Here is a 17078-nt window from a genome sequence, read left to right as displayed (position 1 = left end):
AAATAATTGTGTTGTAATGGCATGCAGGGTCAAAGCATGCGTTGGAACGTCATACAACCCCTTTCCTCATAGACCGTGTTCAAAATGCTGGTACAATGAAGATTTTAAAAAATGGCACACATTACAATGTTTTGTGACTGTCTTTGTCTCAAGAATGCGACTGAGAGAACACTGAGGAACACATGCTTACAGGAGCACACCGGTCCGGCCTTGGCCTGAGGTATGTACTGCCTAAAGGTAAAGCGACCTACTACACCACACAGGGACAAACTCAGATTTTTTAATGAATAATCTGGTGCCTCTCCACGGTGGGTTTCCAAGGCAGCAACCAAGTATTGCTTTGCCACACAACGGCCCCATCAAAGGTTAGGTGCAGCATGGATTGTTCTCTCAAACCAACAGAGGCACTCCACACAGCTAAGCATAGATCAGTGAAAACAGACATTTGTTGCCATAAGGGACTACCAAAGAATAGACATTTGTGAAGCTAAAGGTAATAATGAGAGTAGCCCATAAGGAAACTCAGTTAGGACAGACACTAAACAAAAAACCCATCAGATAACTACGGAATGTTTATGGCGTGCAAACACTTAACATGGGAAGGGCTTGAAGGATGATTTATGTCAAACTTTATGTCTTCAGTTCCAAGTCCTTGATCTGTCCCGCCCCCGTTTGGATATATTGCTTCAAGTAAAAGATCATTAGGAAACCAGGTTATAGCCCAACGCATATGGCTGGTTGCTGCGTAACAATGTATCTCAACTTGGGTATTTTTTTTATTTTGAGTGCAGTTCAGTATACATCTGAAATTTGCCCGCACTGTGATTTCACCTTAAAGTATTTGAGTGGAATGAAACTTTCACTAGCATTTTGTTGCACAGTGTTTCCCTAATAAAAAAGGTGCAACATCTTTACAATTGGGAGCTATACTTTTTATTTTATTTTTTTATTTATTGGATTTTTGTTACATAAACAAGAGTTCAACATTACAAATACCAGTCATTTGCACATATAGTTGGGCACTGGACTAGAGTACATTCCAAAGAGACATTTACAGTGTTCTTTTCTGTTCTAGTACAATAGCATCATTTATTCATGACGTTACTTCCGACAATAAAGTAAAGGCTATACTTTGTGTAGCAGAAATCGTCTCTTGTGTTGGTCTGAAGATAGACAGCTCCAAAAGCTACACAGCAAGTGGCCGCATTGATTTTGTTGGAAGGTCTCATTTGACAATTAACACTTGTCATCAGAAAGTGGGTCAGGTCATAAGTACAGGAACTCTACATGCATATTTAGGCTAGCCCTCAGTACTTCACAAAAAAAAGCAGTATGCGTGCAGCTTACTTATGAAATGGTACCCATGAACCACATGTGTGTTGCAACAAGAGCCAGTTAATAACTGCAGGTTCCCCGCCATGCATCTTTATCTATCATGGGAGCATATTGACATATAGAGATCTTGGGAGGATCCAATGATGTCAAATGAAAAGAATGACATTTCTACCCCTTATTTAGAGGAAGAAATGTAATGGTATAGATTTGGATTTGTACCACTAAGTTGGGACTTGAATTGTTAATCTGTATTCCATACTCATGCATTTCTTGAGGTGTAGCTGAGGTTTGACAATGCAGAATGAGGACATCTCTGTCCCCTACCTGCACTGTGGTATCGTGAACCAGCATAATGCCACTGCCTATGGATGGTATCACATCCTGTCTGTATGGCGACTGGAGGACTCCAAATCATCTGGCAGTAGCTCCTGGAAGCATTTGTGCATGATTTCAGAAAGGCTATGTACTGCTAGGGTAGCTACTTCAATACACAGCATGAATGGAGCATGCAAAAATCAAGTAATGTTTGGTTAGCATAGCACCTATATTTCCATGGGAAAAACATTCTGATAAAAGAGTCTAAATGCTTCGACTTGTTATCAGGTGGCACAGAAGGAATCACATTCTACTGTAGTGTTGATGAGAATGAGCTTTGATGAGTGCTATTCTGTTGGTGAGAAAGTTTGCACTGCAAGATAGATGAGTAGAAAGGTAGGCTAGATCAAAAGGGACAGGCCGGTGCTTCCAAGACAAATTTCTAACCACTACTAAGGGGCAAGGGGTGGCGGGTGATACTTCTCATTCCAACTTTACTTGATCCATCAGGGCCTCACTCAAAGGTGGTCTCTGTGGGCTATTTGTAAGCCAACAGACCGTGAAGACTGAAGATGTAGGTTATTCAGTATGTATGAGTATGACTAAGGTCTCAGCAGCTTTCTTAAGTATAGTAGTAAACTGGGATCACTCGTGTGGCTTGGCCCTCTGAAACCTGAACTATGGAGAGGTTTGAAAACCGATAGCAATGTATGAGGTAGGTAGCTAGCATTGCAGATGCTAGCTGAGGTATCGGCTGTCTTGTCTCACTGTCAACACCTTTGGGGATTAATTGGTGAAATTAGTGCTTCTGAATCAGAATCTTTGATCCTGAGACACCAGAAAGTCTTCGCTCTAATAATAAGATGCATCTGGGAGATCTCGTGAATGTGAAAATAGGCCTCTGTTTTGCTTGAGGCAGTACTTAAAATACTTTTACTTTTATTTCTTGTAGGTCCGCTGCAGCAGATCTTTAGTCCTCGCTAAATGTCAACTTCAATGTCAAAGTGGTCGGAATCTATGAGACGTTCGAAGGTAGGATGACCACTGATTTCAGAAGGGACTTTGAAGGTCAAGTTTCTGTTTTTGGAATCTAAAGGCTTAGAGGTTATGAGAAATCAAACATAATATCAACTGAATATAAAAAGGCCGTAGCGGCTTAAGGAGGTGTGCCAAAGAGTGGCACAGCAGGGATCAAGTATAGCCTCTTGAATGGCTGAGCACCAGCAGTAAGAAAGCTTATTTGTTGGATCGGTTCAACTCTGATTAGGAGATGAGACACGCTTTAGATTTTTTGTGATTTGGATGGCTGTCTTGTGCTAATACAGCCCGAGTATAATTCTGGTCTAACGTGATCCCAGACATTGTCAAGAAAGAAAGGGAAGAATTGCATAAAAAAGGTTTTGACGTAATAATGGTAGGAAAACAACCAGCGTCAGAGACCCATTTTGAGGTCTAAAATTAACTACCAGAACATAAAAATGCCAAAAGAACAAGGCAGCTTGGGACATCCGGACAAATTAATAATAAGTATCGAGGATGGAGGTAGACGGATATGGAACCAAGAAGATGATCAAGATCATTACAAAAGTAACTCTCAAAATGATAATGTATGGTCGTGGTTATCAAACAACTTAAATGGGAATAAGCAAGATAAGTCTGCAAAACTTCCTTTTTAACAAAAACTTGACCGTCATCTCATGGATTCTAGCGCGTCTAAATCAAGACAAAATATCTCGTTTGTTAGATACTCAACCTTCTATAGTCTGCTTACAGGAAACTTGGCTAGTAGACAACTTTGACCAAAAAAACAACTTTGTTTTTAATACTCCCGCTATAAGGACCAGACAGGGCCATGCAAACGGAGGCTTGGCTATCCTGCTATCAGAAGATCTAAACTGGGACTTTGAAATAATTCATCTAACTAGCCCTAATGTTCAATGTCTTAAAATAGAATACTTTTAAATGTATTTGATCAAATAGATATCTCCCTAGGTTCAAATGAAAATATGCAGGTACTTCTAATGGGGGATTTCAATGCAAAAATCTATACTTCCATACTCTATGCAATTCGGAATTCCGAACTTGAAGAATCTTGCTCTATTCCAACAGCAGTGTTCCCAGATCATATTAGAGCTAATAAAAGGGGGAAAATTATATTGGAGCAAATTAATGAATTCAACTGAATAATTTTAAATGGGAGAATGAGAGGAGATGTGCTGGGTTTATATACCTGAAAAGGTCCAACAGGGTTATCTATATTGGACTATGCCATCAGCAGCTATGATTTGTATAATAACTTTTATAGCCTCTCTATAGAATTTGTCCAAAGTAGTAATCACGCAATACTTCATGTTGAAATAGACATGCACCTTCAACCAACTTACTCATGGTCCCTATCATACAGTAGGTGGGGAAGTAATAATTAAACAAAAGCAAGCTTGAATACTGTGGAGCAGCAAGAACTATAACACATTTATAATTAAATCAATAAGATTATGGAGTCCCATATGTATGAACAAACCTACAAGAGAGTTAACCCAATCTCCAATTTTGAAAGCTTAAAAACATGAATATCTACTATTTTGGAAAAGAAGCCTCTACCTAGTAAAGTCAACCCACAAAGGACATGATAATAAATCTCCTGTCTAAGAAATTAAACCAGCTGATTAGGTTACAATTTATTAACATTTCTCCGGCTAGGAAGGCCGAAATTTCCATCTTGAAGAAAAGGCGAAAAAGGCTGTGCAGGAAAGAGAACTGAATAAAAATGGATAGATGTTGGGTGGACCTGCAAGAAGTGGTGCGTAAAAAAAACTCTAAAGCCTTTTGGGACATAGTTACAGAAGCTAGTGGAAATAAAATACCACCCTCAAAAAGAATGGGCCACTTATTTATCCAAATTATAGAAGAAAATCTTCCTTCTACTGACATCAGGAAATCCCTATGCGATGGAGCCAACAGAGAGATCAACCAGCAGATAAAGCCACCTACTGATCAGCAAATTGCTGTGTACATAAGGAAACCAAGAGACACAGCAGCAATGGGACCAGACAGGATTCCGGTGAAGGTCGCAAAAGAAAATACTGAAGCATGGAGTAAACTCTTGGCCCCCCTTTTTACATACTGCTGTCGAACTGTCAAAATTCTGGAAGGGCAGTATAGTAGTTACCCTTTTGAAAAAGGGTTCTCGCTTCTATCCAAGTAATTATCATCAGATAGCCATCCTTGATCCTGCAGGAAAAATATTTGCGGCCAGCATTTTGGAACATCTGAGCGATTGGGCCACAGCTTGGGGGGTAATACCTATGGTACAAGCAGGTTTTCGTCAAAAACATTCTGTAACTGACAATATCGCCATCCTTCAAACTATTATTGATAAATATGTAATTAGTAGGGCTCAGGTAGCCTATAGCTTTTTTGTAGATTTTTCTACAGCTTTTGACAAACTGGATAGGCCTTCCCTGTGGAGGAAATTCTTGAAGTTAGGCGTTCCAATAAGTTTGCTAAGAATAATAGTAGCCCTTCATACAACCGCATGGTGTAAGGTACAAATGGAAGGAGATAAGGGCTTAACTTCAGAGATATCCACGCAAAACAGTCTCAAACAAGGATGCTTACTTGCGCCCCCCTCCTTTTCTCACTATTCCTTTGTGATTTACCGGACTGTTTCCAGGATGTAAATAATTTACCACCACAATTATCATCAAAAATTCACCTTTTAATGTATGTGGATTATGTGTTTTTATTCGATCTAACCCCAATTGGACTGCAGCATAATATGGAGGCTGTTTTTAATTATACTGAAAGTCACTTTTGGAAAATAAATATTTCAAAAACAAAAATAGTACCATTCAGGGGAAGTTATAACTTTTACCTGGAAACTAGGAGGAAGAACAGTAGAAATAGCGACTACTTATATCTATTTGGGGAGAGTTTTCTCTCAGTCCACTGGTACTGCCACGCACTTTCAGCAGATTGAACAAAAGACAGTATCCCATGTAAGTGCTATAAAAAAGTTTAACTACTCTACCGAGAGACGACATTGTTCAGCTCTCCTTGAAGTTTATCAAACAATGATTACCCCGATTCTAACATATGGCTTGGAGTATATTCCAATAAGACATTGGGTTTTTTTAAATCTCAGGGAGGGAAAATTCTTGCACATGCTTACGACTACAAGCCAAGCCACTCCTGTTCAGGCACTTCGATTGGAATTAGGGGTGGTGAGTGCATACGCGAGAGCTATGGCAAATCTTTTTAGATGGGGATATAACATACTACATGCAACCGACGATACATTAAGAGAAATTTTACGTCAGGAAACTTTTAAGGCAGATTCAGGAGTATATACTTTAAAGCAAAACTTAGAGTATTCTCTGGAACACTTTCAATGCTCAGAGGACCTTTTACAGGTCCCCGGAACTTTTGAAGTTCTTTCTGAAAAAATCTTCCCCGCGGTTGAGCTTCAAAATGGATAAACTTTACTGTCATCAATTATCGCACTACAAGCTGGCGTTAGCTAGTGTGGAGTATAAAGAGTGCCCAAAATAATTGAATTTCACATTGGACCACAAGGTCAGGCGTTGCATTCTGATGTTAAGGCTGAGGATACTCCCGGTAAAAGATGTAACAAAAAATTGGGCGGCAACTTTAATAAAACAGGCCAATGTGATTTATGTAATGGAGGAACCCAAGACTTGGCACATGTTTTATTTGTCTGTCCAAATAGTAGTCTGGTTGAGGCAGGTTCACGATTTTTAAAACTTATCTGTATAAAACATAATATTTTTAGAAACAGGGATCTGATTGAGATCATAAGAACCCCTCCTGATGAATTTGTATGCTATAACTTTTTTAAAAATGTTAAAGTGTTATTTCTGCTATTTTAGAGATATGCAAGCTAAGAACAATAATTAATTTTGCTTATAAAGATTTTTAGGATATATTGTAATACAAAGGGAATCGTAATTTGTATATGTTATTTTACTATATTGCGGATCTCAGGTGAGGTCTAAATCAATAAAAATGTCATGTTCATGTTCTAATTAACAAGCGCACTGTTATTGTTACCAGTTCCAAAATCAATAACATCCAGCTTGGCACATTTGGAAATGAACAGATAAATGCCTCATCTGAGAGAGTTAAACTATTGTGATTGGCAAAATTCAGAGAAGTCACACTGTGCTAAAGTCTTTAAAGAAAAGTAGGACAGTTGTGTTACCATGTTTGCCAAAAAACATGGTAGCAAAAAAAAGCAATAAAGCCACAGCAAAACCAGCATAGATGCATTATACCACAACACAGAGGCACTCAGTGAAAAAGAGATGAATGTTCAATCTTCCATAAGCATCCTACCACCACTAAGTGAGCTAATCATGGAGCTCTAGCCTAAAGTTTTAGGGAAAATATAATTACCTGTTTTGTAATACAATTTTTCTGGAACAATTTCAATATATAACTGCAATGGGAAATGGTTTTACATTTTAATTAATTCCATGATGGCTCTGAAGCTAAGTGATGTTTGAGAATGTTCATTTGGATGCAGTCAAATATCTAAACTGTAAGTAATCAAGTTGTTACACTGGTTTGAATGCAATATTTCACAATGTTGATAATGTAGCTCAAACGAGTCTGCCCTAAATTCAGAGATGTCCACTTTGTATCAAGAAGGCTATTATATTGTGTATTTATAACACATAATTTTAGTACATGGGGAATATCAATATCTTTCATAGACATTTACCTCTCCTCTCAAAGGTGTGTCATCGGCCTCTGTGACCTCTGAGCTGAAGGTATATTCAGATTCGTTGCTGCTATGTGTGGAGTCTGTTCTTCTGTGTCCTGGCTTAGGAATGTTCTGTAATAAAGAAGCTGATTAGAATAACACTATCCTACATCATCATGTTTGAACAGCAAAATCATACTTTGGGGCTGGTGTGATTTTATCTGCCATAATTGAACAATCTAGGTATCCTAAACAATGTTGGCGCTGCAGGATTATCCAATGTCTTGTTCATCATACTGTTAGGCCATTAATACTACGTTCTCTTTTTTACCCTATTTGTTCCTGCTCTTAGTTACCCTCCTTGTCAGTTGGTACAGTCCTTATTCCCCTTATGACGTCACCCACTGTAGGCAGTTAGAATGTTGATGTGAGGAGCTGTTGGAAACCTTCTTGAGGGAAGAACTTAGGAGGGGATACCTTTATACTCAATAAACCGATAATTTCTTTTATTTTTCAGTCGTTTCTTCAGACATCATGCTGTCACGTTCTGTGTTTTTTAACTTGAGGGTTAATTAGCTCTTACTAGCTAGGGCAGCATTTCATCTGTTGAAAAGCAGCACTTGAAGGGCCAAATTCATTATGGTTTATAGAGTGCAATCAATCAACCCCTCTTGGTTTGCAGGATGCAAAGTCTGTGTCAATAAGCTTGAGAACAGGGAGGCTGGCATTTGGGGATCCTATAATCTCAGGAATTAAAATTTAAACAGTTTATTCTACTTTTTTCACGCTCGAGGGAATAAGGGAAATCTGTTAAGATTGTGGACACATAAGTAAATGACCGTAAGGATCCAAAAGCAAGATGCTGTTGGCATCCAAACTAAAGATCGGAAAGATGAAAAGACTAACATGCAGGATGGGTATTTGTGCACTATGTTGAAAAATGATAAGGCACGGGATGGCAGAGTTTAATGAATGAGCAATGAAACTCAACATGGTTTCAGTACAAGCTTGGAAGAAGACCCACTTTATATCTTAAGTCTTAGCATTAATTGCACACTCTTCAGCCTCCCAAAGAGAAATGTCCACTTCCTCTCTGTTACCTAGTAGGAGACCATTTAAACTCCTCACTCTGGTCTTCAAAACTACTGCGACCCCTCTTCTATGAGCTCCAAGCCAACCCTCTTATTCCATGTTTCAATCTTCCTATTTTACAGCACGTCTTGAAAATGCACAGCTGACTGTCCCAGAGAATAGCTCTTACACTTTATTTCCTGAATCCAGGTCCTGGGTCTCCACAAGCTGCATTACAATGTAAATATATATTCTGGAATATTTCCTGCATCTTGTACAGTCACATTTGATATTCGATGCTCTTAAATCCTTGTCTCACTTCATACTGTTATCACTATCAATTATTGCTGTCTGTCTTTCCATGCCACCATGATAATCGTAGAGCATTTCTTTTGAAAATACTTTGAAATAGGTGCCTATATAAAAAGCACAATTGTAACAACTTAAATAAAATATTTGGTGACTACATATAAAATCATTTTATGTTTTCGATTTAATCTTCACCTATTTCTGGAATTCTCACACAGGCTGCGGTAACCTCTGCTAGATCTTGTCTCTACAAGATAAGGCTTTACCGAAAGTAAATGGCTTATTCCCCAAGTTATTGTTGTATATGCAGAACAAATACCTATTTAATTCTACAATGGAAGTGAGAACTCTCATGGGCCCACAAGGCACTCAGACTTGGTAACAACAGTCTTCTAAGAAATAGTCTTGAGTATGTTATTAACAATTATCTTAGTATTGGACACACAATCGTGCATTAGGCTGTTCGCATTTGTGCAAGTTAACACATTCATACAATCATTGGGCTTATGCAAGCAATTTAAGTTGTTGGAGGTTGTGAGGACCGTTTATAAATGTTTTTAAAGAAATTAGGGCGATAACTTGGGTGATCTCTGAGGTCAGTGAGCATCTGAATAGGAGATTTCCTTCAGCAGGGATTGGAATGACTGATCATTCAATATAGAATTTAGAAGTGTATGGCAATAGCATAAGAAAGTTTAATTTTACTATACATCAGTTTGAAGTAGATTGAAGCATCCTTTAGCGGCAGACCTCGCTAAAACTAAAGGTGGCACAGGCATCTTCCAACAGTGGAGAGAAACCTGACTCTTAATTATTCGCTACTGCTAAGAATGCAGTATCAACACACTTGAGTTTCCACCAAAGCTCTTGTGATTACCTACAGTGGAGCACTGGGCTTCTGTATGCCATCCCTCCTCTCTCTCTCATACCCCAAAATTTGAAAGGCGATTAGGAACAGTCCAAGTCATTTTAGTGGCTCGAGTCTGGGCCAGAAGGTTCCTGGGATTGAGCATTTGTCCCTGATCTGGAGGACCTTCTGTCACAACAGCAGAGCAGGGTCCTGTACTCGAGCCTGTGCAACCTGCACCTTTCTGCATGGAGATTGAGCGGTTGCAGTGGATCCCTTTTGACCTTCCTCCTGAGATAGTTATTGTCATTTTGGCAGCTAGGTGTCCTTCAACGACACCTGTATATGCAAGATACTGGGACAAGTTTGTGGCTTGGTGTGGTGCCTGTCAGTTGACTCCATTGCAGGCAGTACTGTCAGGTGTGGTGTTTGCTTTATTTTTAGCCCAGCAAGGACTTGCTCTGGGCGCTGTTAAATGTGATCTGTTTGGGATTTCTGCCCTTTTACATTTGCCAGACCAACTGTCCTTAAAATCTCTCATTGTGATGCATCTTTTAAAGGTTTCCAACGTGTTTCCATCTACACCCTTTGTGATACCTAAGTTGAACTTAAATCTGCTTCTGACGTTTCTAATAGAACAAATACACAGTTGTCCATTGCACCTACTCACCCAAAAAACGTCTTCCTGGTTGCAATACCAACATCTGAGGATCTTCAGGCACTTTCAGTCCAGCCACTCTATCTTACCTTTTTTCCAGACAAACTGATGTTAAGTACTCGAGCTGCATTAATGCACTGCTTTTTTAATTGTACATGTTTTGATTTAATTAAGAGTGTGCAAGTGCTCTAAGTGAAGTGACCTAAACAGCATTAGTGTACTGTGGAAGGCTTGCTAACATATGTTGCAATAATCCCACTCACTGATTAACATGATATAAATCACAGCACTGGCAATAAGGAAGAAGAGCAGAGGGTGGACTTTCCAGACATTCAGTAGCTGGAACGCCAGTTCATTAGCAACGCAGGTAATACAAGACAGTGTGTGTGTTGGAGTCAACTGCACCCCAAGGGTCCAGTGCATGGAGAGGAACTCAGGGCCTGATTTAGAGCTTGGTGGGCAGGTATTTAATTTACTCAGTCAGGGTGACAGATTGAAGTACTCCACCGTCCTAAGGGAGAACCCACCCGCCAAAGTTTAAGATGTCTACAGGCGCAGAAGGCATCTCATGCATTGGCAGGAACCACAGCCATAACGGGCCCTGTCAATACACTGAAAGCTTAAATGAAGCAGCCGAGCATCAAACTTTACATATTTCTTTTTTCCAAATAGAAAATCCCAATCTTTAAAAAAAAAAAAAAAATTACCCTCTTGCCATGGGAGTTTTCTCCCGTTAAAGGGGGGTGGGAGGGCGGGTCATTTTAGAGCTTTTACTGTCCTACACCACCAGGAAGACAGACAGTGAAAACTAGACACACTAAATAAGGTGGCTAGACAAATGGCCAAACCTTCAACAGCACTTACTCTGTTGGCCCATTGGAAGTTAATGTCAGTGATGGAGATGGAGAAGTCTCTGCTGTTGACATACTGAAGGTCCACCCAACTCTAAAGTAGGGCAGCAGAACTTCAGTTTGGCGAAGAGGGTCCTCCAAAACCCTCTCCGCTAAACTATAAATCAGGTAGTTACTGTGTTCAGGAGGATCAGCCAGAGGGGATAAATAGAAGAAGTTGACGGGCAGTTAATAATGTCAGTATTGAGCGAGTTGCATGTTAGAGAACAAAGGGACATCCAACTGCTAATGCATGAAAGAAAGCCAAAGACGTTGTTTTGGAGGTGGGGGACACAAGGGTAAAGGTAGATCCATCGTCAGTGACCATGTCATAGGATAAGCTGAGGAATGACACTATTGTGATATTTCACCAAGGGAATTGGTGTAAAGAGTTCAAGATCAAATTCTGGAAGGTGTCAACTAGGAGTGAGAGAAGGTTGTGCAAGGGGAGCATGAAGTCAGAGGTGGAGCGATAAATTATGCCATGATGTACAGAATTGAGAAAGTTTGTCACTTGCATGAGGAAAGTCTTACTAGAGTGCCTGTTTGGTAACCCTCTTTAAAACACTTTTAAAATTAATGATTAGTTTGTCGATTCAAGGCAGGAAAATTCAGTACGGAAACTGAAAGTCTATTAGAACTATCTGTCTAATTCATATTATTCTCTGAGGTATTTATTTAATGTGCTGGAATTAAAACCTGAAATATGTCTTTAAATGTGGCTAATTGTTGTTACATTGAAATTCTGAATAGATATCCTTAGTTCAGCTCCCAGAAGACATACGGCTTTGGCTTTGATGTTGGAATGCCTAAGTGATGATTCTGCTATGTTGTTTAGGTTCTCCTGTCTCACCTGGTCATTGGGTTACATGGCACAAAGCCAAGGCATATTCCAGATTTTGAGAAAAATAAATACCTTTTTTTATACTAAACATATCTATTCTACACCAAATTGTTAGTTTATCAGGTTCTTCATCTAACTGAGCACCTCCTACATATTGATAAGACTACAAAAATGTAATTCTCATTGTAGCTAGTTGCACTTTTGTACTAATCGCTTTTGCCATCTCATTGCTCTTTGGACATCCACATTAATAAATGATTCTATTTTATAATTATAATATGTACATTTATATTGCAGATATTCTATAATCTTGTATTGTTGAAGACCCTTAGATCACAGTAGTAGCAGCAGCAGCATTTGTTTTGTAAATGAAACCTTTAATTACTAAGATAAATATCGACATTATGTTCTGCCTAATTACAACTGATAAGCATACATCATCAAAATGAAGTCCTTCTGCATATATAACACTTACCGTAATCACATTTATTTCATTCATCTCATCCTTTAAGTCATCATAACGCTCTTCTAATCGGCTGTATTCGTTTAAAAGATTCTGGTACCGCGACCTTTCATCATTCAAATCAAGTTCCAGCTGTTTTGTTTCCTCGGTCAGCTTTTTTTCCATGGCCTCTACCCAATTAAAAAAACGTAGAAATATAAACAATTTAGCATGAAGTCTATCTTGCCTACATCAGCCCAATGTGAAACCTATTGAACACTAAAACATATCATATGCAGTGCCTACTACATGCATAAAACCCTTTGAATGAAGAGCTTGTTTTTAAAATATATACTTGAGAGAAAAAAAAACAAATGTTGACTTAATATAAGACTTTATTATCTTGCAGAAACAGCATATTTAATTTGCATTTAAATTGTATTAATATTTCACACAAAGGCAGGTTGCAACAACATCTAAAGAATATTTTTTAGTTAATATATGTTGACATAGTAGGCACTACGAAGTTTGATGAAAAAAATGTAAACTGAGATCCCGTCTTACATCAAAGCGTAAACTACAGCTTGTCACCAACCTGTCATAGTTTTGACTTGGTCTTGAATTAGTTGATTTAGTTCGTCTTTTTCAGTCTTCAGCAATACATTTTCATTTTTAAGGTCTGAAATCAACTAAAGAAAATAATTGAAGTTATCATCCTCAAACTGGCATCTAGAATTCAATATACACACCAAGATGTAGAATAGCATCAGTTTTCCAATTTAAGGAACAATACACAACTGAAATGATGGCAAAGATTATCTCTGAAGTGTAAAAGGACATGTCACTTGACAAATCTGGTCCCATCTTAAATACTATTTTAAGTGCAATTTAATCCCCTATTAAATTACAACTCAGAAATCCCCGCCATCTCATCACATGTTTGCAAAAGTCACACTGATAATCTGTACGATCATTTCTCAAACAATTTATCGCCAAACAAGTACATGGGTTGTAAATGGTTCTTGTGCTAATTGCTACTAGAACTACAGCGAAACAGATAAGGTGGAATGTTATTTTCTGAGAACACTTATATTTCCTGGTACTGAACTATATACATATTCAAGGCTAACAACAATCTACCAATACCTTATGGGCCAAATGAAAGTCTACAATAATCCACAGGTTACTCTGTAAAACTCTGGATTAGGCTTACCAGTTCGCTTTCCTTTTTGTAGGAGTCTGCCTGTTCTTCAATTATCGCCTTCTCAGTCTGAGTTTCAAGCAACTGTTTCCTCAGCCTGGCTAGTTCATCCTCGAGGCTAATGAGTCGATTTGTAGCATTCTTAGCCTCTTCCTCACTTAACCTGAGCCGGTCTACATCGCTCTTCAGCTTCTCAGTTTCTGTTCGATATGTTATCTCCAAGTTGTTGAACCTCTCCAGTAATGATTTACTGTCTCTATTCTTTTAAAATTAAGGAAGACATGAAAACAATTACAAAAGTTGAAATGCACCTTGAAAGAGATTCATGTTTCCTATTTCACTTTACAGCATTCCGTGAAGTCTTCTAACATACTAATGTTAGCAGTTGGTTGGTTGATACTTGGCATACACTTGCCACAAACTGTCATACCCTTTTGCCATTATATCTGCATGTTTGCTCAAAGATTTGATCATTGATGTATGAATATGACATACTGTCAAACAGAACACACAGGCATTCAAACAATGAATCCAGAAGGTATAAAGCAAATCACAAGAAGATCAAAGAAAAGGAATACGGATGTAGTCAGTTGAGGCATATTGCCTTTTCTAGATACGTACCTAAGCCCAGAAAGAAGGCCTCTTTGGTAACAGAACACATGTGCCTGTAATTCGGTTTACCTATAATAGTGAAATGCGTACTACTATGTTGCATTTTGCTTTAAATTTGCCCAAAGTTTGCCCATTTGTGGGTACAACATGATCGAAGTTAACTCGTTGTGCCATCGTGCTGTACACATACATCCATAGAGTACTAAATAATACCAATGTCTGATATTGACAGATACAGTAATTCTGTTTACAATAGCTAAAAGTTTGCATATGGGATGAAATACTTCAATACTTCAGAACCTCTGTGTTACCCGTCTTGCTATTTCCTCCCCCCCCCCCCCCAACAATCATTCTGATCATCTCATGGCAACACTAACATTATGATTTTCTCCATTTTTTGGTATAGCTTATAAAATAAGGATTTAAATGAATTAGTAATAAAATTGTGCTCCACCAACTGAACAGTCTGTAGACAAGACGTATCTAACATTGGCCGAGGAGGGGGTCAGATTAATGGCATGTTTGCAAGATAAAAAGTAAACAATTCAGGTTTAGATTTATGGTACGCAAATATCTCATGTGGTATTCTGAAATTCTAGATTGGCACCCTTAATTCAATTTTGGAATACCCCTGCTGTGCAAGCTAGCTCACCAATGGTATGGCACTCTAGAAAAAGTATGTTGAAAGCAAATCTTTCATTAGGTTCTTGTTGGTTGAACCAATTAGTGCTTTGTTGGTTGAACCAATTAATGCTTTTAATGTAATGAAGAGTCATCCGGCACTGCTTTAGATAAAATTGTTCAGGTTCCTCTGTGTTTATATTGATATTCTTTGTCTATATCTACCTACTTAGCATAGTTCTTGAGCAACTCTTTTACAAACAGAGTAAATGTATTCATGTTACATTGAATACCTGCTCATCAATTTTACGCTGCAGCTGCATGATCTTGTTCTCCATGCCAATGTTTAGTTTCTTGTAGCGCTCCACTGAACGTGCTTCGATCTTCAGGGTCTTGAGCTCTCTCCTGGCCATCATCCTGCGGTAGCAGCACTGAAGGTAGACAATTGCCCTCAAGCTCCTCTTGAAGGTGGAACGAGCCAACCAACCCCGCACATGCTTCTGAATAATTGTGGCCTTGTGCTCCCGTAGCATCTGGGTTTTGAAAAAGAGAAATTATTTCACTGAACTGTTGTCTATTACACACAGTGTCAAAATGCATACATTAATTTAACTGAGCAAATCATATGCCAAATTAAGGTCAAAAGATAACAGGACATATCGAAAGTAAATCAGTGCATTAAAGTTCAAAGAAGAAATTGCAGAAGGGTTACAAACAGAGGTTGAATAAATGGTCCAACATGCTAAAATGTTAAATTTTCAAATAAAATCCTTATTTTATTTGAAACCATGACCACATGCTGCAACGTGGCTTAAAGGATTCGGTCATCTAAACTACACAATGGTTGGAATATCCACTTTACATATTTTCCAACTGTAGGGTGGCAACATATCCTTCTAAGACATAAAAATGACTATACCCATAAAGTTTAACTTAATATACGATGTTCTTCAGTTACTTTACAGGAATACAGAAATAAGGTTTTCTTTCTGTTCAATTATCCCTGACAGACTTTGCTACTTTGGAAATACAAAATGACTGGATTAAATAAAGACTGCAATTTAAATATTTCAATAAACAAAAATGCCAATCAATAAAGAAGTGTTCAATTTTAATTATGCTAGACTAGTCAAGTTAAAATGCCTGAGGAGCGGGGATTAAGAAATTATATAACTTTAGTTTCAAGTGTTTGCACTGGGGAAAACAAACACAATGTACACTATTGTATACATAAGGACTTCAAAAAGGGAATTTGAGCAACAGTTAAAGTTGTGAGCTACATAAGGAATATATGCACTTTCAAGAGAAGAATGAAAGATAGACATTACGATTGGCAGAAATCCTGTACTAGTATTCATAGCCTGCTACCACTCCATTATGGAGCACTTGAAATTTCAATATTGAAGTTTTCAATTGGGATGAGAGGCAGTGCTCTGACATGGCTCAAGTACTTTCTTGGGAACTGAAAGTAGTTGGTTTCACAACATTCACATCATTCAACTTCTTGACACAACAAAGCTACGCTGATAAGATCCTTCAGTTTGAATTGTTGATAGCAGCCAGCTTGTGATCTCAAAGATGTTGAGCTCAGCTTCATGCCAATATTGTTTTAAGGATTGATTAAGGAATGTTTAGATTATTCTGAACTCTTCATGTTTTAAATAGAAATAGGGTGTAGTGATGGGACACGTCATCTCTTTCTTGACTGACCTTTGGTCACCATCAAATATTAGAAACCCTCCCTCATCTATACTATCTGCATATAACTTACAACTTAGAATGTATCTCTTTCTTTGCTTTTCTAATTGGAAAATATTATATAAACGCTTCTGCTTTTTATTATCTCTTCTTAAACTATGGTCCAGACAGTGATTGCTGCCGGCCTACTGCGTAGGAACCAACTTTATGTATCCTACCTATTTATCTATGACAAAGTTGCAACTTATTCAGAATGCTGCTGCATGCTTGATAGCATGTTTGTTCTTTGTAGGCATAAATACATATCATCTTGTAAATATCTTCATCTCTCTGTGATAAACAGGGTGCTGCTGAAGTGAAGGATCATTTAACAGAGGGCCATGAATAACACTAGTTTTTTAGTGTTGTGCAAACCAACCACCAGCAGATTGAGATGTGGCGGTAGAGCTTTTTTAAAAGTCATCCCAAAGGCCTAGAATAAGTTTACTTATCACCTTCGAAGTTAATTTA

At 38.3% G+C, this 17078-nt stretch overlaps 1 protein-coding gene across 3 annotated transcripts in view; it reads right to left on the bottom strand.

Moving 5' to 3' along the window:
• Nucleotides 1–17078, bottom strand: part of MYO5A (myosin VA) — an 847747-nt gene that overhangs the window by 124127 nt on the left and 706542 nt on the right. For all 3 annotated transcript variants that reach the window (XM_085644171.1, XM_085644172.1, XM_085644173.1), the window contains exons 21-25: nucleotides 15164–15403; nucleotides 13650–13898; nucleotides 13032–13125; nucleotides 12470–12627; nucleotides 7394–7507 (exon numbers count right to left, since the gene is read on the bottom strand). In XM_085644171.1, the coding sequence (XP_085500297.1) occupies nucleotides 7394–7507; nucleotides 12470–12627; nucleotides 13032–13125; nucleotides 13650–13898; nucleotides 15164–15403 (855 nt within the window). The remainder of the gene's footprint in view (nucleotides 1–7393; nucleotides 7508–12469; nucleotides 12628–13031; nucleotides 13126–13649; nucleotides 13899–15163; nucleotides 15404–17078) is intronic.

The sequence above is a fragment of the Triturus cristatus genome, chromosome 3_1 (genome assembly GCF_964204655.1).
Source record: "Triturus cristatus chromosome 3_1, aTriCri1.1, whole genome shotgun sequence".
In the NCBI taxonomy this organism is placed as follows: domain Eukaryota; kingdom Metazoa; phylum Chordata; class Amphibia; order Caudata; family Salamandridae; genus Triturus; species Triturus cristatus.
The sequence above is the reverse complement of the archived record's forward strand: the minus strand, read 5'-3'. Positions and strand labels throughout refer to the sequence as shown.